Below are 26,208 nucleotides of genomic sequence, written 5' to 3' on the forward strand. Positions count from 1 at the left end.
CCAGCCCCTAACCCTCACTTAGGGGGGCACACCTAGTGGGTTTCTTTACTTAGTACCTTTTAGAAGCCAGGTGTCACAGAAGGGGAAGGAAAGGGCAGTGGGTTTTATTTAGAATTAGAGGTAAAAAATCTCTGTTATGTAGGGTTGATTAACATCTGTAGTGAAAGGGAAATGTCAGCTTCAGGCTCATAAAATAAACTATGTTGTTGGACTGGGGTTTAAGCAAGCTAATTCAGATTTTTGTAACAATGAAGACCCTGTTTCCAAATTCTAAAATTTTGACTTCTGTATTCCTGGTGAGAGCTTTAGTTCTGATGTGTGTGCACTGTGGACATGAAGGCTCGCAGCTGAGCGTTCTGGTCACACGGAGGAGAACTGATGGATCTGGAAAGATTGTTTGTCTCTTCCCAAATTTCCTTCCTCCTCAGAGGCTAAAAGTAAAAAAAAAAAAGAAAAAAACCTATTTGCTGTGGAACTTTGTTTAAACTACCTCCCTGAATCATTCTGAGAACTTGGAAGAAGGGACATTCCCTTTCCTTCCTCTGCAGGTCTTCCAGCAGAGGTTCAGCTCACTGAACTCTCCCCCAGACACACAGCCCTCTTAATGCCCACAACAAGCCAGTCTTCATATCTGGGAGAATTATTCCTACATGGTTTTGTCATCCTGCTGATTTCCTCTTGATCCTGCCACATAATCTTGCTCCTTCAGTGGTTGCACTCAATGATCTTAAAGATCTTTTCCAACCTAAACAGTCCTGTTATTCCATGATTCTCTTTCTACTGCTTCTGTCTTTTTACCCACAGGTCAGCTGGATGGTCACAGGCTATGAATCTAGTCCAGTGCACAAAAGACAGGATTACTAGTGAGGAAAATCCCAGTCACTTGCAGTTCCCTTTTGCAGTACAGTCTTGGAGTGCAATTCCATTTTTCCAGTTCCAGTATTCTGGGTGAATGACATGCAGACATTACAGGCCAGGAGCTGAGGCATCACTAGAGAGGTGGGGAATAAGTGTCTTTGTAACTACCAAAATGAATTGTCTCATTCAAAAAAACCAAAGGTGGAAGATGAGGACAGGTAAGAACGCAGCTAATACTCAGGAACAGTAGTCTGAATTCAGCCATACTGAAAAAATTACTCTGATTACTGAAAATGTCAGTGAGATTATATGTTATATAAGTACAATCCTGCATTTACCAAGTTTGAGAGGATTTTTTCTCATCAGTCAGATGGGAGATAGAGCCTGTATCTTTAAGAAATGCATTTGGTACTGGATTTAAAAAAAAAAACAAAAAAAACTTTGAACTGTACTTTTCCCCCTCCTGGATTCAGGTCTGTGTAAGTATCCCAATTAAAAAAAAAACATCAACCAAACCTCTATTCTAGGATAAAATTGTAGCCCCTTTTTTGTACAAAGCCCCTTCTTTATTGAAGCAATCAGCCATACTTTCATCAAGGAAAGGATAACTACTTTCATTCAGTAGGACAATCCTCTGTATATTTAAATTCTGTCAGGTGAAATACAGCCTGATGAAGACTGAAACAGTGAAGTTATTTAGGACTGCATAGTTCCAGTACCATTTGGTTATCACTGACAACATAACCCTTCATATAATTCTGTCAAGGAAGAGTATTGACCTTCAAATGGTTAAGTCAAGTTCAGTACCTTTATCACCAATCTTACCTTTCAGTATAACTTTTTTTCACTGCCATTTTTTTCAATCACTAGAAAATCAGAAAAATTTTGCTATTTAACTCCCTCTACAAGTAAAGCTAAAAGGATCTCTGAGAAGTTAAGTGAATCCTATGCATCTCTTGTTCATTTTTCAGTCCATCAGGTTCTAAAAACTGAGTAACAGCTTCCTTTCTCACCATGGATATTTCTTTCTTAATGCCTTGTGGTGAGCTTCTGATTGCACTAAGCATTGCTTTTAGTGGGTAGATTCCCTCTGTGAGAAGCAAAATTGGTGATTCTGCCAATGTGAGCAGAGTGAGGCTGTGCTTTGCCTTCTGGAGAAAGTCCTGGTGTTTAATTGCTTTTCTTTTTAATACATCGCCTCAACACGCTTGGCTGAGCACCAGCACCATTATCGCTTTCCAAGGTATTGCCACTTAGAATTGTATTTTCTTATTCCTTTTTAAATAAACTTTGTCCATGCAGGGTTGATGCAGGCAGTGGCCATTCTGAGGCACTACGAGAAAACAACATTTTTGCCATTCAGTTTGTACCTGAACAAAGGCAGAAAGCCTGGGAACTCAGACCTCAACATCCCGGTTTATTAAATTATGCCCAAGTTCAAAGAGGGTTGGTATAAACCTAATCAGGTCAAACAGTCTTGTCATGTCAAGGAAATAATCATGTATGAGCATGGTAATCTTGGCATTAGAATGCTGAATGTACTGATGCATCTCATCATTTTATGAAAATGCTGCTTTTCAAACCATAAGGCCCAGCTCACTAAACGAAATTCTTTTATCTCCTTTTAAACCACACAAGAATTGAAGCTATAGACAACATAAGTTTCAACTCCTCAGTTCATGAGGCAATAGCTGTTTTGTCCACATCTGCAGCTATGGATCACACACAGTTTGTGCTAAGCAGATGCTTTTCCTCTAAGGTAATTCACTCACAATTCAGGATCATGAGAAACGCTTTCCTTGTGATACTGAAATCTATTTGTAGATTTTTGTGCTCTGAAATACAGTAGGAAAACTTTGATTACATAGTCATGGTTGCATTACCCATAATGCCATCAGGGGATGATACACACCAGTGTATATCTGGCTTTCCTATCAGCTGCTGAACATACTAATTAACTTAAAAATGCTTCCTAGCAATGCATTTTTTAACACAAAAGAAGCTGGCATACCAGTGTATATCTGGCTTTCCTATCTAACATACTAATTAACTTAAAAATGCTTCCTAGCAATGCATTTTTTAACACAAAAGAAGCTGGCACTTATTGTTCATCATGGAAATCTGATGTGTGTCTCTGAGAATGTCATTATCTGCTACAGCAAAATAATTTTGGGATTTCTGCTCAAGTAGAAAAAAGAAAAATGATTCATTATTTCAGAAATTATTTTACTGTCAGTCCAGAAAATAGATGAAAGCTTCTGACAATGTACAATGGAGAGCAAGGCTTATTATTTAAAGTTATGCTTTAAAGAGAAAGAGATTCAAACATCCCATTTTTAGCTCAGCTGTAATGCAGCAGAGGTCACGCAGTTACAGCTTTCACCTTTGTAGTTTGCTGGATGTGGCTGGGTAACTATTTTCACTGCAGAGTGTTACTTGTTCCCCTGATGTTCAGTGAGATCTGGAGACTGTTCACTTTGCTCAGAGAGCCTGTATGGCATTCTGTCCTGGCTGGAGGACAGACAGCCACTGCCCAGCCCTTTTCACGTGACACCTTCTACTGCAAACGGCCGTGTCACACCAGAGAATTCAGTGGGAAGTTGCTTCTGATGAGACCAGTACATCTCTGGTCAGAAAACTGCCCTGTATCTCCTTGCTCTACAGGGAGCTGTGAAGGTGTTAAAATTGTCCCACTAAACAGGTTATGTATGAGCAGCCTATGGTGCTGCAACAGCATATCCCACTTAGACACGTTGTGTTGTAAATACAAAGCAGTTACAGGAGTTAGAGGATAGCTAAATTGGAAGAACTGTGAATTTAAAATAAGAAATAGTGGCTCCTGGGATCAAGTTTACCCTGAGCATATGCAGACAAAGTAACAAGCAATTTTTAAAAAGTAAAATCTAGAAAACTGTTTTCCCTTGCAATAAAGTTATGAGCAATAACTAAAAAAAAACCAAAAGGGAACACACTTTGTATCTTCTATTAGAGATCAGATCTGAAACGAAAGACCTTGAGTTATACAATTAAGTATTGATTTTGCTGATCTATGTTTAATTCTCATAGCAATTTTGTTGTTTTTACCCAATAGTGTTTTGCAGTTATACTTCACTTGAAGCAATGCCCTTCTTGCTTTTGTGTTAATCTAAAAACTAAATTGCCCAATGCATGAGAGACATAAATAAAGTTCGTTTTGTTCCTTTTTGTAACTGATTCTGAGCTCTTTAAAGTGCTGGTTAACTAAACTTAGACAGCTGGAAAATACATTTATCCTGCAGAGTGGCTCATTGCTATTTCTGGGCTCTGGTGGGACTCATAAGCATAGCCTGACCTCCAGATAACCAAAGCTTCTGTGTGTTACCACATTCAAGAAATGGCCTTGCTGCTGCTTTCCTTCCTGCACACGAGTGTGGGGTCCCCTGTGCCTGTGAACCAGCCCACCCTTCCCTGCTCCTCCTTGCCACTACACCTGAGGAATCCTTGTGCTGTTCAGGAGGGCTGCAGCTCTTCCTGCTCCTTGATCACACAGCTCTGAAAAGGCATTCTACCCACATGTAACCTCTCATTTTTACAGTTTGTAGAAAATCTAATTTGATGTATTAATGTAGGAATAACACCTATTTATAATGTATCAGTGTAACTGCAGGCTAGTTTTGTTTTCCTAATTTGCTGTGCTTGAAGTGACATGCCAGATTTTATTACATCACTAATGGGTTTTAGTTATTCCCTTTAGGATGTTGCCAGCAAGGAAACATTATTTTGATTCATGACTCATGGGTTTATTTCAAAGTGATGTGGCTCGTGATGAATGTCTGTGTATGTCAGGAAGAGTTTCTCCTCTTCTGACAACTGGTCTCTGCTCCCAGGTGGTGCAAGGCACCCCATACTGGGCAGGTAAGAAGCTCCAGCTGTGGGAAGCTCTCCACCTATACAGTGGAGTAGAACAACAAATGCTCCCCATACCCTAAGGCATAATGGTACAGATTTTCCATACAAAAATACACTTAGGATAAGTAAAAGAAGCTAACCATTGATTTGCTTTAGGGTGATGGGCCAGAGCTGTTACAGAGGCAATGTGAAAACTAGTTTTTGTCTGCATTGAGCCTTTTTTTCCTTTTTCTCCATTATCTGTCTCTTGTAGACCAAAATCTCTGACTACATGTTTTTGTCTTTTCCCTTAATTAATACTTAGGAAAACATATAGCGTCCACACCAAATGCAGCACTCAGCTTGTTCACAGAACAGATCAGAACAGCCAGCAGCAAAGTCAGCACTTAAGGGCTGAAATGGTTTCAAGCATTGCTGCTGAGAAGGATCCTGTGTGAGAGCAAGCACGGGCTGCTGGTCCCACCTTAGCTCTTGTAGCAGCACTGAGCAAATGATGGAGCCTTTCTCTTCACTGTGGTGACAAAACCACCTGTTCAATACACAGAAAGCCACTCCTGACACGGGAGAGATCTGAGTGGAAAACATGGCTCAGAGGTTAGGTGCTCCCTGCATTTCTTACCAAATCTCACCCAGCTCTTCTGGGTGTAGAACACACCCACCTCACGTTCCACTCTGCAGAAGCAGCTGCTGAGTCACTTCAGTGTGACTCTCAAATGCATTAATGAACTAATTACTTTAAAATAAACAATGCTAACATCTTTGGGCTAACCCTTGTTCTTTGTTATAGCTGTGACTCAGCTGCAGTCAATAGCAAATCTACATAAAAAACCCCAAAGATACTACGTAACAACATACACCATTTATCAATCAAATTCTAGCAATAGTTGTTTTGCTTTTGCCTTTTGAATCATCTAGCAGCTTTTAGGACTGCCATGAATAATAAGAAACTTATTTAAGGATGAATCTAAATAAACACTCTTTGGTAATTTTTTACAAGTTGTATCTATAGTAACTAGAGAAAAAATTCTTAACATTTCTGTTCTGACACACAACAAGGTTAAAGAAATGGCCAATGACTTTTCAGCTCTAGGAATGTACATAATTGTGTTATTCTGAGAGAAAATGATTTGTTGATTGTGCAGATTCTTACATTAATATCTCTGCCTAAAGTTTTATTTTTGCTGATGTGTTTTCTTCTATGTGTTAAAGAAAGGATGTTTCAGGATTTTTTACAGAAGGATGTAACTGGACATGAGGACACCTAAAAAGGACAATTCTATGTCCAAAAAATACCCATAACTTATTTCTGAATTATTTCTTGTTTTGGTAATAAATTTTGCTACCACTGTTAGAATTAGTTTTCCCTTTAAGCCCTGATGTATTGTAGATGTACTGTTCACTACTCAGGATCTTTTGCCAACAGGTTTTACTGATGGGCTTCAGTTCAGTTCAATTTCACTTGATTCAATGTCTTTCCTTAAAAATTTTAGAGTACTTTTGTTCCCTGCGGTTTCTCTAATGTAATTTATAAAATAAATGAGAAACTAGGGTGTGATTAATGTAGGATTGTAGCCTAGGTTGTGATTGAAGGGTATAAAAAAACTATTGATACTACATATTTGCAGAATATACCAATGAATTCAGTCTGGTCTGTTCTGAGGTGTAAATCCATCCTTCAGTAGGATAGCCAAAATCCTCCTCTGATTGTGATGCTTCACCCAGACTGCTCTGTCCTGCAGGTTCTCCAGGTGCTCCTCCAGCCCAGGAGCTGAAATTGGCTCCATTTGAATCAATAAGAGTTTTATCACAGGCCTTACTAAGTCCAGTATTGAGTCCTGCAGTCCCAAGTCTGTGCTAACTCGTCACATTCCATTTATCTAAAGAAAAGCTGTGAAGTGGGAAAATTAAAGACAAAGAAACATCATTTAGTCTGCCATATAATAAAGTATTTTAGGCTTAGCACTGTGAAAAGCAAAAAGTGCTAATGTGTGTTATTGATGCCATGCTGAGGATTTTCTCATCTGGCCTACAGAGAAGTGAAACAGCTTTTTCAGTATTTCAAGTGAGGGCAGAGGGAAGAAAATTTTATGGTGAAATTGTGAAAAATTTCTATTGTAGGGTCCTAAATTTGTGTTCATTCCCATTACCAAGGGTTGTATTCCTCTATCTCAGAAAACATTTTAATTACAGATATTGAAGACCTTAGTTTTAACTGTCATCTAAAATTAGAATCCAACACAACATTCCCTAAAACCTTTTAGACTCAAGTTTAATTAATGCACCAAACAGAAAATGTTCATTTGCTATGACTTTAGGATCTCCTGTTGCTTTGCTTAAGTTTGTTCGAAACATTTTCTCAAAATAGTAATCTAATCCATGCATTGTCATCTTATGAAATGTGACAAGATCAGAGCAAAAACAGTCTTTGCAGTGGCATTTCAATTTTTATCTAACTAGCCATCAAAACAAGCAATCAAACTGTAACAATTTGTCTTCCTCTCACCAAAGATTTCCAAGGAGAAGCAGCACAGTGTGCACAACATTTCACTGACTTGGAGCTTGAATTTGCAGAAAATTCTAAGGACCCTTTACAACTGCACATGTAATGACCCACAGCATCCACACATCTGCCCAAGCTGTATCTTCAGTGTGCTTAAAATGCCATCTCATTTTCTAGCTAAACAAAAATGTTGATGCCTTGGATTTACAGTAATTTACTGATTCTGTCTTTGCCATCTGATGGCAGTACCAAAAATGAGGAATGGCTTTGCACGCTGATGGCATATCTCAGAGTGCTTGAATCTTATCTGCCCAGGAGGTTATTGAATGTTGATTGTAAAACGTTGAATGCTATCCCATATATCTCTGGTAATACGATCTGTAAGAGAGTTAGTTACACAGATTTTGAAACACTCTGTATATGAACAGCAGGTCATTTTTATTGAGCTGCTCCCTACACAGTTCCCTAATGATTCCTTGGACAGATCTCTGATTGCAAATACCAGTAGCTAACAAAGGGATAAAATGACTCTGGTACAATCCTACTGTGTGTTTTCAATATCAAGTGCTAATACATTGTCCAGTGTTCCCACAGAATTACACCACTTCTGTGAGAAGGCCTGGCCAATATCTGATTGATTCTGGTCTGTGGGGATGGGCCCAGTTCAGTGCAATTTCCTCTCTTGTTGCTTTCTTGTCTATTAGAGAGGGTTTGGGTTTGTGGAAATCGATAGGCTTATACATGCAAAATGTGAGGCTATTCCCTAGCAAGTTTCTTTTGCATCCTTAATTTACGGAAAATGCTGTTTTCTCCTCTGCACCTTTTTTTTTTTTTTTTAACTCTACTTAAACAAATACCTGTTTAAACATACCCCCCAAAGTATTAATGCAGGAGAAGATCTGAATTCCTGTGAGGATGCTGGAGATGTTTAACTCATGTGTAGCCAGGGTCTGCTACTTAGGACATTAATAGCACTTGAGTGTTACATAAATGGAGTCCTATTTGTCTTAGCAGAATCATTAAAGTTATGATTTATCCTAAAATGGACACTAATGTTCTATTTAATCATAACAGTTATTTAAGCATCTAACAATCTATTTTCTCTCACCCTGTGAACTTTAGAAAGATGGCAATTAATGGTGTACAATAGGAAACTTTTAAAGGAATATGCTTCCAATATTTCTCTCACTTTTACAGAAACTGAAGCAAACTGAAGAAACAAAAGAAGATTCCCAGCACAGAGTATCTAAAATTTCCCTGGAGTCTCTCAATAAATTTAACAGCAATAATGCACTTTTATTAGAAAAAGAGAAGAACTGTCTGAACAAGGTTGAAGGACAGAAGGAAGAGAATGGAAAGAAAGAAGCAGCTTCCTTGAACAGCTCGGGTCGGCAGGATGTGGACAATTTGGAATCCCTGAGTGATTCCCTGTACGACAGCTTCTCCTCCTGTGCCAGCCAAGGCTCCAATGACGTTTAGGGACACTTCCAGCAGGCTGCAGCACGGAGTGGAGCTGAAGGTGAGCATGGAGTGAGGAGAGAGGAGACTGTGCTTGGCAATTCCCCCTCGAGCTCGCTGTGCTCATGTCAGGGTGTTCTGACCTCCCAGCACACAGCAATAAGGCAGGGCAGCATCACAGTGGTGCAGGGGACTCAACACACCCAACACAACGAATACACAGAATAAAGTCTTAATTTTGCACTTTTGTGAATATTTGTACAGTTGTAAATACCTTGGGAAAATATATTTGTAGGGATACACGACAGCAATAAATATTAAATTGGTGCTATGCTCCTGTAATGGCAGATTACTAACTTAAACAAATTGGTGTGTATATTAACAAGAAAAGCTAGTAGATTTTTTTTAAAGAGTTATAATTGTCATAGTCTTAAGACTGTCTGTAGAAACACTGCATTACCATAAACTTGAGCCTGCCAGATTGTCTTTAATAAACTCTCGCATACTCCCTTTTAGAAAACATATTTTATTTTTTCTTTTTAGTGCAATTCCATACAGGTATTCTAGGGAAACATGCATTTCAGTTAGTACAACTTCACAACAGGTGTCTTATTTCAAAAGGGTTTTGACTTTTGACATGGCAAGAAAATGAATAGATTAAAAGGCCTGATACTGCTGGCATTGGCTTCATCAATCATGCACATAACTGTTTGAAAGATCAGGGTCAAAGCAATTCACTGCTGACACAAACAGGAGTCCTGTAGGAATGAGAACCACATAAACCACCCTGCACTTCTGACTGCAACGTGGCTTTTCAACTTCCACCTCCTCTGTACTGTACTCATTTCCCATCAAATTATAAATGTACCATACTGTGTTATCTTTTCTAGTCTCTGTTTGGTCTTAAGCAAATTCTGAATGCTAAAATTGTTTTTTAAGAAAACACAACAACTCCTGTTTGTGACACACTAAGATGTTGGTGCTAACCAGTACTAGTTCAAACATATCTTGGAGCAGGGGGATTGGGCTGTATTGGGTGTTTTTGTTTTTTTCTACAAAGGTTGTTTATATGTAAGGGAGAGTCTATTGCAAAGGTTCTGTGTATTTTTTCTAGATGTGAAGTATTTATAACTGCTTTTTGTACAGCAATTGTAAACTAGATATATTTGGGGTATTTCTAGACTCTACAGTTTCTTTAGCACATGCTTGTTAATCTTTGAAATATTGTATGATCAGTGTTACTATTTTGTGCAAATTGTTATATTTTAATTCATTTCTGCCATAAACTTGCATCGTCTTTTTCAACTTTTAAGAAATTTTCATTGAAACATCTTTCGTAAATAAAACTTCTCTTGCCTAACGGTGCCTGCTGGGGGGTTTTGGGAAGGGGATGCTGTGACAGCTTGGGCTGGGGTCAGGAGGTACCCAGTGAGCCGCCCCCGCTCCGGGACAGCGCACGGGCGGGCAGTGTTCGGAGAAGTGACACGGGGCTGTTAAACGGCGATTTTACCTTAATTAACTCTTCCTTGGAGCAGAGCTGTGAAACGATCACTGGCAAAGGGGGCGACGCACAGAGACGGTCCCACAGGGACGATGCGGGGGCAGCACCCCGGGCTGCCCCCGCCCTGCCCTCCCCACGGGCGCTGCCCAGCCCTCGACGGCTCTCGTCGCCTTATCCCGCCCCATCCCATCTCTCCCATCCCATCCCATCCCTCCCCTCCTGCCGCCTCATCCCGCTTCCCCCGCCTCAGCCCATCCCGCCGCGTGTCCGCGGGGGCGGCAAGGTCTGAGCGCCGCTCCGGCGCGAACGCGGCCACCGCGCCCTTTCCCCCGCGTTTTATTACGCTGGAATTCCCTTTTAGAGGGCTGGGAGGAGGGAATGGCGGGGCCGCGCCTCCCCTCGGTCCCTCCCGGGGTCGTGGGTGCTGCGGGGCGGTCGTGGGAGGCGAGCGGCGCCTGGCAGCGGGCGCGGCCCGTCAGTCCCCGGCTGCCACCTGTGGGCTCGGCCGGGCGGGGACACGGCAGGGACCGGGCGAGTCGCGCACGGCGCGGGGTCTGTGCCCGAGATGAGGAGCCGAGGAGCCGGGCGGGGATGTGATGTGATGTGATGTGATGAGCAGCCGCGGCGGGCAGAGGGTCGCGGGGCCCCTCGGCAGCGCCGTGCGAGACGGAGCCGGAGCTGCGGCGGCTCCCCTCCCTCGCTGAACTTCGCCCGTCCCCGAGGCGCTCCCGGCGAGGTGCGGGGCGGCTGGCGGGGATCCCCGCCCCGCTCCGCCGGCATCACATGGTGCTGGGGGAGGGAGGGGGGAGCCGCCCCCCAGCCCTCGCTTCTCCTACAGTTTCTTCCAGTCTCAGCGCTCAACTCCGGCGAGGCTGGAGCGCGGCGCGGGGCTGGGCAGGGCGGGCTCCGCCGCCGGCTCCCGGGGCGCCGCTCCGCAGCGGAGGCGGCGGGGAAGCGGCACAAGTGCGCGGCGCCTCCGCTGCATCTCGGCTTCTGATGCCCCTTCGCGCCTGCACGCCAGCCCGGCGGCCGCGGCTCCGGGAGGATGCGGCTCTTCCTCCTCGCTGCAACTTTCTGGGGATTGTGCCTGGCTCCAGGTAAGGGCTCCGCGCCGCTCGCCCGGGGGTGCCCGCGGCCAGCGCGGCGCTGGGAGCTTCCGTCCCCTCGTAGCCCCTCGACGGAGCGGCTACTGGGCGTAAAAAGGAACGGGGCGGCGGAACCCCCGTCCTGCCCGCGGCCCGCAGAGCCCCCGCCGCTGTCTCCAGCGGGGCGAGGCGAGGAGCGGCGCGGTGCTCCCGGCGGATGCCGCCCGCTGCCTCGGCGGGCAGTGGGTCGGTGCCAGCGGGCGCTCCCGCCGCCGCAGCGCTCCCAGCGGAGGGCGGGCACGGGCCGGGGTCCCCGCCGCGGGACGAGGGTGCGGGAACGGCCGGGAACGCTGCTGGCGAGCCGCGCGGAGCGCCTCGTTTGCATGATAAAGGAGGGATGCTCCGCCGGCGGGGGATGCTCCGCCGCTTTAATTGTGCATGGCAAAATAGTAATTAAATCATTTGTAATTAATTAGTAGCTAAGTAAACCCTTCGGTACAGATAAGAGCGTATCTACGAGCCGGGTTGCTCTCTGCGGGGCGCGGGCGGCTTTCAGCCCGCTGTGCCGAGGGGAGCCGCGGGGCGGGCGATGGGCAGCGGCTGCGGGGCTCTGCCGGTGCCGGTGCCGGTGCCGATGTCGGTGCCGATGTCGATGCCGGTGCCGGTACCGGTGGCCGTCGCCTCCTGGCGGCGGCGTCTCCAGCACCGAAGCGGAGAAGCGAAAGGAGCATCAGCTCAGCTGAGCGGGCGGCACGCTTGTTTTACTTTATATTTGTCAAAGGGACACTCTGAGCTGTTGAGTAGCCGAGAACAGCCGAATGCGAAGGGGGAAAGATTAGGAAGATTTCTGGCACGTGTCGGTTGTTTGGTTTTCTTCGGTGTTTGGTTTTTGTTTTGTTTTGGTTTTTTAATACTGTGGCTATTATTTAAGGGCATTATTTAGATGGGGCACCCGGCTGAGCAGATTGTGTCCCTGCCCATGGCAGGGGCTTGGAATGAGATGATCTATAAATTCCTTTCCAAAAGAAAGCATTCTATGGTTTTAAACAAATCCCTATCTGTTCCAGGTTCGGGTTTGCAAATACAGTGTTACCAGTGTGAGGAGTTCCAGCTAAATAATGACTGCTCCTCTCCGGAGTTCATCGTGAATTGTACAGTGAATGTTCAAGATATGTGTCAGAAAGAAGTAATGGAAAAAAGTTTTGGTAAGAATTTAATAATTATTCTTCTGTTTATCTGGTTTAGGCAGCATTTGTTGCTTTTGGCTCCACCCATTTATGGTGTTCAGCTTCATATGAATCTTGTGTCCCTACCTGAAGGGACTGGATTTAATGTCTTATACTTCTGAGCGGCTTTGCAACTCAATGAAGTTAAGCATTTTCCTTTAAAAACTGGTGTACAAACTGAAGGATGCAAGGCAAATGTTGATAAAGCTGCTTAATACACAGTCTTATGGGTCTCTGATATAGTTTCCCAGCACTGGGAAATTAATAACAACAAGTTAGTTTAATCTCATTACAGTTAATTACATGGGCTTTTTCCCCAAGAGATAGAAGAGCATTAAATTAGTAATTCCCTCCTTTCTTTTATTTACTCAAGCAATTTATATACTCTGAAGATTCATCTTAAGGGAAGGAAAGTGTAGTAGTGATCTTTGCTTTCATCCACTAAAGCAACCATCAAGTAAAAGGGAGAAAGAGTTTTCTTTTTAAAAAGTGGGGGGGAATTTAGGGGGGAAGAGAAGGGCACAAATGGATTTGTCATACCAATTTTTAAGATTTTTTTTCCCCCTTACTGAAATTAGTATTTAAGTTCGCATATTAGGACATCAATGGGTCCAAGAGGAAATCAGCTGTGATTCTGCACCTTGCCTCTGTTGTCTTTTGGGCTGTTCTATAAATGGCTGGGGTTTGTTCAGCATCGTGGAAGGCATTTGGGATTTAGCCTTACACTGCTGTGTGTAAGCTCCTCTGTAGCTCTCTACACGAGCAGAAGACAGGAGCTCTCTTAGGGACTCTGGGGCAGTGTGAGATGGCAGGAAGGGAGCTGGAGCTCATGGAGCCTCCTGCTCCCACTGCAGGCAGCTGAGAGGGTGTCAGGCATTGGAATGGATGAGGAGCAGCCCCAGCCTGGATGTGCCCCCTGTGCCAAGCCTGGGGAGCAGAGGGCAGCCTGGGGCTTCAGAACCCTGCCTGAAGGGGATGCTGCTCTCTGGGATGCCCATCTCACAGCTTTGGGGTTTTGCTGTTAATATAGACTGAGTCACAGTCTGTCCTTCCCCAGCAAGTCCTCCAGGAGCAGCAGGATGCCTCTGTGTGCAAACGTGTGCAGTCATCCATCCTGAACAGCAGCAATGCTTCCTGGGCTGAGCAAACTCCTCTTCCTCCTCAGTCAGCTGGTCCCACCTGTGCTGGTGATTTCAGGTCCCTGTGTAACCAGTCCTGATAAATAATAATTGTTAGGCACCAAAAATAGCTGAACTGCTGACACTCTTTCATCCTGGGTAGCACCATCCACAGTGACCACTGCCATGAAATACTTAGAACCTGTCCAGTGTAGGGGAAAAAAAGTTGGTTTTAAGCTGTTTAAAGGAAGATTAGTCTCTCTTAAGTTTTTTTTTTTTTTTTTTTTGCTGGAGTATTTTATTTCAAGTTTACTTGAGAAGGGTGGTGAGGGTGTGAGATAGTTACAGCTTGCAAGGTACCTTTAAAATCTTGAGTATCTCTAAATGACTGCTTGAAGGCTTTGCTATCTCCACACCACAGCTTCTGTAGCACTTTCATGAGGTTAGACAGGATGTTGTGGTGATTTGGAGGGCTCTAGATGTGGTAGTAGACACAGACAAAAAAGTCAGATTTGAACTCTTTTCATTGATGCATAACTTGCCATTACTCCTGTGAAAAAATGGGTTGCAATACAGTAAATAAGCAGCTCTTAAACTGCTTGGTGGGGGTTTTTTCTGTGCAATTTTATGTTTTTTCTGATTAGATCCCTGGATTTTTTTCCTTTAGGAGGTTACTACCTTGCTCTGCATAGCAGGTTGCCACTGTTTTATTACATTTACTTCTATAAATGCATTTCTTATTAATTTTAAGTTCAGAGATTGTAAATTTCAGCCAGTTAACAAATTAAAATTTTAACCTATTTCAAACTGAATGAAATTTACATTGCAAACTTAGTTTCTGTTACCCTCAGTCAATTTTAGAGAGCATTGGTTGTAAAACAGAGATGATTCAGTTCATCATCCTTTATTGGTTTTATTTCTAATTGATATTTAAATGTGTGCAATATAAATGCTTTACTCTCCCAAGTTTTATTTAATAATTCATTTTACTTCTACCAGTATATTTCATAACCTGATTCTTTTGGTTGTTGCTTATTACTAAAAGCTGAAATGTTTCAAGTATTGATTTTAATTTGTAACAGAGTTGAGTTTGAGCTTTTAACCCAGAAAATGAAAGACGCAAATTTGCATTCATTTGACAGCACAGTCTCATAATTAGAGTTCTTTCCTCTTGACTAAATACAGTCAAAGGAGTGCAATTTTTATAGATTAACCCATTTTTGTCATTACCAAAACACAGCTGTGTCAGTGAGACAAGTGCCCCAAGTTATCTCAAACTTTATTTAAACTCCAGCGCAGTGTTCTGAGGCAGAGCTCAGGGTGGCAGTGGGTGACCATCCCTCTGAGGGAGCCACCCTTCTGCACAGGCACCACTCGGAGTCTTGCTGGCAGGGGCTCAGCCCCAGCCTGTGCCCAGGGACTCTTCTCCTCCAGTGTTTGCTGTGCTCAGGAGCTGTGCCACGGCAGCTCTGTGGCTCAGCTTCGTTTCTGGATTAAAATCCCTGTCCCAGAGGCACCACGGTGGCAAATGGCAGCCCTGGGCTGCTCTCCCCATTTACCTTGTGCAAAGCTCCTTATGCCTGCTCACAGCTAACTCCTCCTCAGTTTCTCCACATTCAGTGCTCCAGTTGTCACTGGGTTCTCTCAGAGCATTGTCCCAGCTCCAGGTGAGAAATAACAGCAGCCAGGCGTGGTCCTAACCAGAGCCTGAGCAGAGGCTGCTCCTCTGATGTGAGCAGCTAGGAAAGCAGGTGTTAGTAACTTCTGTTCTGAGTAAGATCACCAGGCATCTGATCTCAGCTGTTTGTTGTATCAGGTAGACATTTGCTCCTTTGGACAGCTTAAAGCGAATTGAGAACTGAGCAGCAAATGGCAAAATATTTTTCTCTCTTAAGGCTGAGTTGTATTTAAAATTTTTGCCAGAAAAAGTTTAATGATTGTTGGAATTCTGTTCCAGTGGGAGATACAGGACAAGACAGTATTTTCCCTGTGATAAAGAATCTTACTAATTAATCTGTTAATTAAATCTAAAAAAAAAAAAAAAAAGCCTTCTTTTAGAGGGAGGAGTGATGAGAATGGAAAGTGGCACTCAAGACCACAAAATTTTTTATCCCACAGAAATTGATGTAAAGGATAAGTTTCTAGTGCATTCTTCAACTGGATAAGCAGGTGTTTTAAGACTGTGTAAATTGAATGTTTGACAAAGGATCAAAGTTCTTACCACAATTCTACTTGCAGATACCTTGTGGAAATACCTGTGGTGGATTCCCTGCTCCCACTTGCCCCTCTCTTTCCAGTCTACAGATTTTTAAATTAGACATGTCAGTGCTCCTTCATTTTTAGAATATATGTAGCAACAAAGAAATCCCACAGTATGTTGGGATCAAGTGAAACATCTTGGTGATCTATAGATGAGTGTATAGTGTGTTTATGCTTTTACATATATTATATATCATAGAAAACATACTGGTAATGGTAGTCTTGCCTTTTACTGAGGGGAAGAGTTATCTGAGCATAAAGGCTGACCTAAAACCTACTTCAGGCAAAATGAACCTTGCAATGTGAACACATCAGTGAGGGATAAAGCAGGAGGGATGAGACAGCCAGCCCAGAGAGGTAGCCAGTCTCAGTTTCTTGGAGCTCTCTGCAAGTAAACCTGCCCACGAGCATGTTTGGAACAATACACTGTCTGTTCTAATCTACTTGTGAACATACTTTTACTAACTTTTGCAAGGAAAAAAAATTATTCACTGTAGCAATGCCAGTAAAATATCAAGGATTTTTCCTTTTGCAAGCAACTTGGGAAGCAATCAGATTATTGTAATAATCTGCAATAAGAAATTTTGCTTGTCTGTTTGGTTTACTATGGTCCTTTTAATGTATTTAATTGGCCTATAACTCTGCAGTGTAGTTAAAGAAATTGCAGTGATTGTGTGCTTAAAAGTAGTGCATGGAAACACCATGAGCAAGATCAGCATCTCAGTGTTGAATCAGAACTTTATCTATTTCTTTGAACTCTTTCCAGTATTGGTTTTCCCATAATTTGTTTTATCAGTGGCTGTGTTGCATGATGAGTTGGGATATGGTAAATTCTTTACCTGTAATTATTACTTGGTTTTGCCATGACTGAGTTGTTCATGTTTGCAAGGATTACAGAACCACATACTTTATTCTGTGTTCATGTATAGAATCCATTAGTACTAATATTAATTGCATATTTCTATCAAGGGGGAATTATTGACAAAGTGATTAAAACAGTAAACAAAGCTAAATGTTGCCAGAATTACTGTAGGCATTAAAGCTTTATAGGAAGATGTTGCATCCCCAGTATCCATTTAGCAACAGTAAGAAACATCTACTAAATTGGTGGTTGATTTGTTAGTTTTTTTTTTTTTTTTCCTCTACACTTTTTGGTCAAAGGATATCAACATAAGAGAATTTGTTGGTGTTGGGGGAGGAGTTTGTTTGTTTTTTAATCAAAGCAAAGCATAGAACAAATCTTTATTGGCAATTTTAAAAGATAATTTAAAGATAAATAAAAATTTTGCATGGGACAGTTGGTACCTAAAACATCACATATTGTGCTACCAGTGAAATGAAGACATAATGTTGATATTGGAAGCACAGTTCACTTTTGATATTGAATAGAAGACCTGCAATGGACATTGTTTATTTGTACTGTATGTTGAAAACTTGGATCTGTGGATACATTTCCATTCAGAAACACTTTTTCGCAAATGTCAAAGCCATTTCCTCACTTGTAAATTTTTTCCAATCTTTGGGTTTCTCAGAAAACTTCCAGCCACTTATGGAATGCACTGACTTGAGTGTGTCAGCTAAGGAGAAGCTATGAGAGTGTTCAGCAGCTGCTGTTCTGACTGCCTTTCAATAAAGAAAAGCAGCAGTGGAGTTAACAGTTCAAGCAGTTTATGACTTGAAAGCCATGACAAAGATGCGAGTGCAGGAGTGATGAAGGCTGAATTATTTTAAGGAAGATGGGGTATCTGGTCCAGCGAGTTTCATCTTTCACAGGACGTGGACAATAGCTTTTTATGTTATCTTATTTCTCAGGCTTGTATGGAAGATATACAAATGAATTTTGTGATGATACAGTGCCCACAGCCTTGTGTCTCTTAAACCTCCCCTGAGAGTTTCCTATTGCATTTCACACACAAATGAGTTTGTGTTTCCAAACCCTTTTGAAGCCTGACCCTGTCACTCCTCTTAGCTCCCGATGACCTTATCAAAACATTGGCAAGTAAGTTTAATTAATCCAAACAGTTTTCATTTCCATTTTTCCTTTGTAGTCTGGATGGGGTTTTTTTGGGAAACTTGACAAAACTGGATTTTGCCAGCTTACCAGTAAGTCTTTGAAACTGGAAAAAGCCATATAAAACCAGGAAAATCCTACTCCTAAGTGGAAGAGGCTGTAAAATCCTGAGCATAAAAATAGCTAAAGATTTAAGAGTGGAATGAATTTCCAAAGTTCTGGCATGCAAGTGCCAACATCTGAGCCATGCCAGTGAAATTGGTAAGGACATTAATTAGGGATGCAGCCAGACTATTCACATGTAAAATTATTTCTGTGACTTTAACATTTGTAAAGGTGAAAGGCTTGTGGCTTCCCTTCATCTCAGAATGTAAGGGTTGTCAAGAAAAATCCTCATACAGAATTGTGAACAATGAGTCCAAGTTCACCTCTGCCTCTACAAGATGAAGTATCTTTAGGTCTTGATGGTAAAGAACATTTAGATCTTGATTCCTTTGTATCAGCTAAGAGGAGAGGATGGAAGACTGTGAGCCAGCTTTGTTGGGAAGTTTGTGTGCTGAGTGCTTGACTGTACATCCACGTTGGTGAGCAGGGAAATGAATGAGAACAGTAGGAAACCAAAGAATTATTAGACATGCAGGTGAAAGCTGAGCTTTGATCTCTCATTTGCAGCCTCCTGTGGCTTTAAAAAATATTTGATAACACCACCATTAGCAGCTGTACTTCACTTTCCCAGCCTATGCATTTTTAAGCATTTTAATGCCATGTTTCAGCTTTGCAAGCAGTGACAAAGACTTTTTTGTGATTTGATTTTTGTTGTTAACAACACCATTTTGAGTCACGTTTCCAGCACCAGAATTAGAAGGCACAACTTACAAAAAGATATCAGGGTAATCTAAACCCTTGTCCTCTGTCAGCCGGCAATTGTCCAGTTTTCTCCTGAGCTGACTTCATTTCTGCAAGGTGTCATGTCAGGGTCAGAGTCAAGGAGAGTGATGAGGCCAGACTTCCATTGTCAAAAGCTTCCTGTTAGTTTCTGAAAAAATGTGCGACATTTTAAAAGTGCCAAATGTATGGAGGATTTGTGATGATATTAGGTTTTCATACACAATCGTGATGGCAATATGCTAAGTGAACCAGGTGGTTTATTTCCATTTTGCAGGGGGGCAGAGAGGGCTGGGTTTGTTTTATTTTTAATAGACTTGTATACTCTCTAAGAACCTAAAGGCATGAATATGCTTTTGTTTTGTCTATGGAATGCATCAAAGGGAGGACCAGGATGAAATAGCTGCAGTCCTAAAACAGAAGATTAAAAATCAGGAAGTGTGTGCATAGCTTTGCAACAGATTTCAAGTCACATACTTGTAGTTCCTTGGTGTTGTTTTTGGTCTGGAAAACACCAACCGTGGTAACTCACAGTATTTAAGTAGCTGTTTACAAGGTGATTAGAAAATTTTGTGATACAATTTCTAGCAAGGTGCAAATTATTTGAACCACTTGTCTCGTCAACTTTCTCTCTGGAGTTCACAAGGATAAGAAGAATTAGTGTGAAGTGAAACTTAACAGGACATGGTTGGATATGATTATATTTTACATTTGCTCAAATTGTTTGGGGTTTTGGGTTTTTGGGAGGGTTTTTTGTAACAATGAACTTAAAGCCACAGCTGAAAGTCTGTGTGCTGAGGAAGCTTAATTCATACTTTAAACCAATAAAAACATGATCTTACTAAAACTGCAATTTTTTGGGGAAGCACAAACTCAATGAATGATTGATTGCTCTTCAATATTCAGCCACTTTCTACGATCTTTAGGACCTTATTAGATAGAATATTTATAATCACTTTCTCTAGAAAAGAGCAAATCACAATAGGACCTCTGGAGTCTGTCACTGTTTGATGTATGTGAACAGGTACTAGCTGAGGAACCGATAATTATCATAGCAGAACCACTGAAGCCATAAAGAGATGGGCATAAAACCTAATACGGAAATTACAAAACATAATTTGCACACCTATTTGTGTATAGACTGAACCAAATTTTTGTAGCATTACTGATACAGTGAAATGCAAAAGTAATCACATTTATATTTTAAGTTCCACAGAAGGTGATGTTCGCCTGTTTACATGTTATTCTTGCACAAGTATAAGTTCTCATTTTATTTCCTGGCAGACATCAGAAAAGAGCTTTTGTAAGTCCTACTGGGTGCTGAATTTTGCTTGAGTGCAGGGTAAGCTAGGGACAGTTTAAGGAAAAAAAATACAGAATTAAATATATGAATGAAATCACAAAGCAAGTGTGGCTCAGCAGAGCACACATCAAGTCTATGCACAATGAAAGGGAAAATTCACAGATTCATCAAGAGCAGAAAACTGAAAGTTTTGGTGAAATAAGACAGTTGGAACGATGCAGGATATTCAAATAAAGGAATATTGGTACATAAGCACAGTCATCAACTTTTTTCTATGAGCAACAACATTAAGAGAACACCCAAACAGATCCTGTGCAATTTATGCTAATACAAGAGCTAGGACAAGTCTTGGGGGGCTTCTCCTGAGTTCTGTGTGCTACACTGTGAATTATCCACTGCTGGCCAATTTCCTACCTTTTGCTTAGAAGAGATGGGCAAGGTTTAAACACCCAATCTAAAAGAGCTGAGTGGAGGTTCTGTCAAAATTGTAAGTGTACGCCTCAAACTTGTCTTGATTACCTGCTGGCTTTCTCAGCCACTTACTTTAAGATACAAAACTTCTCTACAGCTCTTTTTTTGCTTCCAGCACCTGGTGCAGCCTTGAGAAGGCTCAAGGATGCCTCAGTGCTGGGCCCTAGCTGGACACAGAGTTCTTTCTAAGCTCCAGAAGATTCATGTGGCAGCTTTGCTCAGAGCACGTGCAGGGGGTTTTGCTGAAGCACTGTTTGTGGAGTGAGCTGCACCAGGCTGACTTTCACACCTGTGCCTGTGAAATTGGTTATATACATATAAAATAGAAAATACACAAATAAAACTGTTTATAAAAAGCTTTCTTTAAAAAAGTGGAGTGTCAGTGACAGCCCACAAGATCAGAGAACGTGTGGCTTGGAAAGCTCGGTGTTGGGCACAGTGACACTGCCCACTTGACTGAGGCAAGCTTAGAGAGCAGGGGTTTGTGGCCACCAGGTCCTGGGGTGAAGGACAGGGCTGTGATTTCCTGCTGAGCTGTGCCTTTGCAGAAAGAAATTCAGTTGGGTCATCATAGGAGTGGGAAGGTGGCTTTTTTTTGAAATTAGGTCACTGATCTCAGAGGTGATAACCCTGGTTGCCTGTCTTGGCTCTGCATTTTGCTGAAGGACACTCCTGAGAGTACAGGTGCAAACTGAAGTTGCACACTGCTTGGATGGTGCTTGGCTCTTAAAAGTTGGAGAGTCATGCTTACACAGCACCTTTTTTGTCTGCACCTCCTAGAACGGAAGACTCAGAGGTGTCTAATAGGGTTCTTTTCAATCAGTAAGAGAAAAAACCTTGGATCTTCTGGTGCCATCTGCACAAACACAGTGTAAGAAGTAGGTGTGATGTCACCTTTTTTGGTTGTCCTAGTAACAAGTTAAGCTGTTATCAAGAGAAATGCACTGGGCTGTGCAGACAGGGTAGAGGAAAGAACACTCACTTTTGGATTTGAATAAATTATTGCTCAAATAGTTTGTTAAAATCAAGACAGAATGCACTTGTGTGGACAAAACAGTGCCAGGGTGCAGATGCACAGGATTAGACTGGATCCAACTGAGAAAATAAATATTGCAAGCAAGAACTATAGAAAAGCCTAAAGATTTACACCCACCCTTCATTGCAAGGAATAAGGCAGAAATAAAAGTTTGGGCCTTGACACTGTCTAAATATGTGATGACTTGTGGGGCAGAGAGAGGCATAACCATGGGCAAGTTGCTTAGTCTGGAAATAAAATTTCAATGCCAAATTTAAGCCCAAATCTGCTTTAAAAAAAACCCTGTAAACAAACATGCCTGTTGTAGGTATATGTGACAGGAGAGAGTGTGGGATATAATCTCGTTATCACACAGCTGTGTCCCCTCTTTTCTTGAAGTTTCTTGATCTGCATCCCACAAACCTTGAAGCCAAAATCATGGAAAATCAGTAGTAGGTCCTTTACAGTAAAACATCCTTATAATAACTAAACTGTTGTTGGGGGTCTGCTGAATCCCTGAAAAAGGACAAATTACTCTGTATTCATCCATCAAGTAATTGGGCAACAAATATACTAATTGAGTAGTCGTAAATAGGCTAATTGATCACTAGTTTTAATTGTTGAGGGTGCGTAGCTGGGAATGACCCCATCCCAGCAAAAGCAGAGTGTAAAAAGTGAAGTTTTCTTGCTTAGCCAGTGACTCAGAACAATCTGAGGTAGAAGAAAAGCTTCCAGAAAGGTTTGCAATTATTTTTGTGGGTGATATGTTAATGAAGGCATCGGGCTGATTGCTCAGGCAAGAATACCCAGTAATTAGCAGTTATGTGTGTGGTATGAGTCTTATGAGGCAGATAACCACTTTGAAGAACTGTCTGCAGTTCAGCCTGCTGGTGGCAAATGATTCAGGGAGATCTTGGGGATCGTTTTGGAACTGGCTCAGCAATGCTGCAAAGGAGGAGTTTGAGGAGAGATCTCAGGATTTCACTCAGAGAGGAGGCTGCTGACCTGGCTGAGCTCAGGGGGTGAGCTGAAGTTACTGGGGGCCATTGAACTGTTTGCTGGAGTGAGGAGATGGTGTCCCTGCCATCAGATCACGAAAGTCAGTTGTACTCATGTATTTCCTACCAGAATTGTGATAGGAAGAAGGTTTAGGAGTAAGTGAAGTCTCAGCACAAGTGTTTTAAAAATGTCACACCTGCAGTGATAACATCCCCTCTTTTCCCACCAACTTCTGTGCCTGTTTGCATTGTGTCTTCCTGTCAAGATACTGCAGAACCAGAGAGAGAGAGAGCACAGCCTTTCTATTCTGAGCAAGTTTGCTTCATACCTGATGCTTTTTAAAAAGCACTTAGTGTGACAGCAGCTGGTTTGTGAGATCAAGAGACTCTATCAGTACTCAAAGGGAAAAAATCTTGGATGTGAAGGGCATGTTGTTAGCAAAGGAGCTGTTAAAAACCTGATGGAAATGCTGAGTTTTTTAAGTAAAAAATCTCTCTAAAATTTAGATGACTAGAACAGGGAATGGGAATAAACAATCATTTGGGTGTGAAATTTCCTATTGTAAGGCATTTACTGAAAAGCCACTGGAGAAGTGTTACAAGAGGATTTTGCTACTAGTCAGATTATTCTTCCTGTTTAGGTGTGAACAAGGGCCATCTGTTTATGGAACTCTGAGTAGTAAAATTTCAGTCTCTGCTGAAATACTGTGTTTTGACTTCAAAAGGAGCTCAGGATTGTTCCATGGGATTGATCCTGAAGAACAGATCTGTTGGAAACGTGTGGAGTTAAGCTGCAGGACTTTGATTTTTTTGCACGAGAGGTTTCCTAGAGTTGTCTGGTGAAAACCATGCCTCAGAGGGCATCATCTAATTGCTCACAGCAATGAACAGTTCTAGTCTCCTAATCAATGGGAGAAGTGCAAAGTGTGGTATTTCCACACTATAAATTATCCAAACTAATAAATCACTAGTTCAAGTTGTGAACAGAGCTTTGCAGGAAACCTGTGAAAAGCAAACAGCAGGAAGAGAGTGATCCATAAAATGATGGGAAAAGGAAATCTGCCAGAGTCAAAAGCTTTTCAGAGGCTTGGTCTTTGAGGGGAAGGTCACATTCACTGCTGTTCATATGGAAGACTGAGGAATGGCTGAGTGTGGTGGGTGTTTGTTGCTCAGGGAAATAATCTGTGATGGGGAGATGTGAGATCAGGCCATTGTGCCTGGTTTAACTGAATATAGGAGTCCTTTCTCAAGAGAGAAGGGGAAGGAAAAGCATTAATTGTAGCCATGGGAAGGGTCATATCTGCCTCTGCTCTGGGAAGACTGCAGGAGGAACATGGCCAAAGCACCAGGTCTTTTTGGGGAACATCAGCTGAGATTTTGGTATTGTAAAGCTGATCAGTGGCAGCACCACTGAGGCTCCTTGACAGCAGTGGTTTGTCAGCAGAGACAGAACTCCCCTCTTTTTGCAAACTGTAGTAATAAAGACTGCATTGCTTGATCTGTGTGCCTTTGCTGTTACAGGGAGAACAGCCCACAGCTCCTCTTCCTTCTTGAGAAAAGGCTCTACCTGCTGTGTTGATTGATTGAAGCTCACTGGAGACAGAGGAAGATTTAACACTCACTTGAGGGCTTCTCTTCATAAGTTCAACGAGATAGATAGCCTAAAAACACATTTCAGAGTTGAGATTTGCAGGGGGAGAACACAAAACCAGGAAACCCCTGCACTGTTGGGATGGCAGCAGTGTTGTGACAGTATAAAAGAATTGCTTTAATTAAAAGTCTCTGAAGACAGCAAATCCTTCTTTCTGAGCACAGCCCAAAGAAAGGGTGTTCTGCTGCTACTGTCAGCACTCAGAGGTGCAGTGGCTGATGCCAAATGACAGAGATTTCCCCTGGACTTTGGAGGTGCTGTAGTGGTTATTAAGTCTCTGGGGACTGAATAAATATCCGCAGGCACTGTACATCCAGCACCAGGGTCATATTCCCTCCTCAATCCCTCCAAAAAAAGTCTCAATCACTGTGCGTTTAAAGACATTTTGGGACCATGCCACAGGTTGCAAAGGCACCATTCTCTGAGGGAATCCTGTTCCCTTGCTTTTCAGGAGGAAAAAACTAAAAACTTTTTGAAAATCTGGTATTTAAAAAGAATAGTGATTTTATCATACTTAGGAATATCCCTACTACTGTTTGTAACTACAAGCAGGCGAGCATCCATTATCTATTTCTATTATGTGTGTGTTTTTCTAAGACAAAATTTCTACTGTATCACTTGCAGGAAAATTTTGGAGTAATGGCATGGGGAACTGCCATAACCATTTTCCACTGTGACAGAAGAAAATACAACTGTGTATTTCAAAGCCTTTATAAACCATGTTAAAATAGCAGCTAAAAGTATATGCGTCAGAATGTACTTTTTCAGTTAAAAACAATCTGAGAAATTAGAAATTAGCTTATTAATTAAAATTACCTTAAATTACATTCAAAAAGGGAAGACTTTCAACTCAAGAAAGACGTTTCTATAGAAATGGAAATTTTTGTTACTGAGGGTATTAAACTTCAAAGATAAGCAAGAACTGAGATTACCTGGAAAAGTACTTCTAATTCTTCTTCAAAAAAAAAAATTTAAAGGGGAGGGAGGAGGATGAAAGTTTTGCTGATAATCATCCTCTTTTTACTCCTAGTTACCTGTCTGTGTGTGGCAAAGGAACAAGAAAAGGAAAAAAAATTCTCAAAAGACAAATTAAGAGCCTAGAAAGCTGTAATTACTTAGACACCTTAACTCAGACATGTTCAGCAATAGAAACAAAACTAATTTTCTCACTAATTGCATTTCAGTTATAGCTATTCAAACAGTTTATTCTGAAAGATGAAGAATTCCAGCTATAAAATGCATCATTTGATATGCATTATGCAAATTAAGTCTGTAATATTTTTGGTTCCAACCAGGATCGAACTACAGAGAAATCCCAGGCGGAGCGACCGTGGCGCCCCGGCAGCGCAGGGCTGTTGGTGCTGTCACTGCTGAGGGGTCTGCCCTGAGCACCAGCAGTGCTTTGGGGATGTGAGCTGGGTTTGCAGCTGCTTCTGAGCAGGAATCCTGCTGTGAAGCGTTCCCCTCAAACGCAGTAACCTTTGTTGTGTGTCACAGGAATCATGTACCGCAAGTCCTGCGCCTCCTCGGCCGCGTGTCTGATCGCCTCCGCCGGCTACCAGTCCTTCTGCTCCCCTGGCAAGGTCAACTCCGTCTGCATCAGCTGCTGCAACACTCCCCTCTGCAATGGACCCCGGCCCAAGAAGAGGGGGAATTCTGCTGTGGTGCCCAGGGCACACATGACAACCACTCTTCTGCTCCTTAAATTTGCTCTGTTGTTTTTGTACTGCTAAACTTCAAGCAAGTTGGTTTGTTTGTTTGGTTTTTTCCCTGACACAATTTGTTCTGCATCCTTCTTTCTTCAAAGACGCTGCAATTATTTTCTGTTTGTTTCCAAATCCCTGTCAAGAGCAAGGGAAGTTCAGTGGCTGTGTGGAGAAGAGGGGCTGATATTTTTGTCAGCTAATGAGTTCAGTTAGCAGATTGAATTTCCAGTGTGCACTTAAAAATCCCAGCAGGATACAGACCTCCTGTTCCTTTT

The 26,208-nt window shown here is 42.1% G+C and overlaps 2 protein-coding genes across 2 annotated transcripts in view; both read left to right on the plus strand.

The window, feature by feature from the left end:
* The window catches only part of NCKAP5 (NCK associated protein 5), a 242,907-nt gene extending 234,124 nt beyond the window's left edge, over positions 1-8,783 (plus strand). The window contains exon 20 of the mRNA XM_041473262.1: positions 8,444-8,783. Coding sequence (XP_041329196.1) covers positions 8,444-8,725 — 282 coding nt within the window. The 3' untranslated portion in view covers positions 8,726-8,783. The remainder of the gene's footprint in view (positions 1-8,443) is intronic.
* A 2,382-nt stretch (positions 8,784-11,165) lies between these two features.
* Positions 11,166-25,960, plus strand: LYPD1 (LY6/PLAUR domain containing 1). The gene is made up of 3 exons (XM_041473437.1): positions 11,166-11,302; positions 12,358-12,495; positions 25,725-25,960. The coding sequence occupies exons 1-3, from the start codon at positions 11,251-11,253 to the stop codon at positions 25,958-25,960; spliced, it is 426 nt and encodes a 141-aa protein (XP_041329371.1). The 5' UTR covers positions 11,166-11,250.
* Positions 25,961-26,208: the final 248 nt, after the last annotated feature.

This window comes from Pyrgilauda ruficollis, unplaced genomic scaffold, assembly GCF_017590135.1.
Source record: "Pyrgilauda ruficollis isolate IOZ18807 unplaced genomic scaffold, ASM1759013v1 scaffold3, whole genome shotgun sequence".
Classification (NCBI taxonomy): Eukaryota; Metazoa; Chordata; class Aves; order Passeriformes; family Passeridae; genus Pyrgilauda; species Pyrgilauda ruficollis.

What these genes read in the sequence shown, in the direction of transcription:
- LYPD1 (XM_041473437.1), top strand. Translation starts at nt 11,251, where the DNA reads ATGCGGCTCTTCCTCCTCGCTGCAACTTTCTGGGGATTGTGCCTGGCT. An exon ending in GGGATTGTGCCTGGCTCCAG is followed by an intron (nt 11,303 to 12,357) that starts GTAAGGGCTCCG and finishes TATCTGTTCCAG; the next exon opens with GTTCGGGTTTGCAAATACAG. An exon ending in AGTAATGGAAAAAAGTTTTG is followed by an intron (nt 12,496 to 25,724) that starts GTAAGAATTTAA and finishes TGTGTGTCACAG; the next exon opens with GAATCATGTACCGCAAGTCC.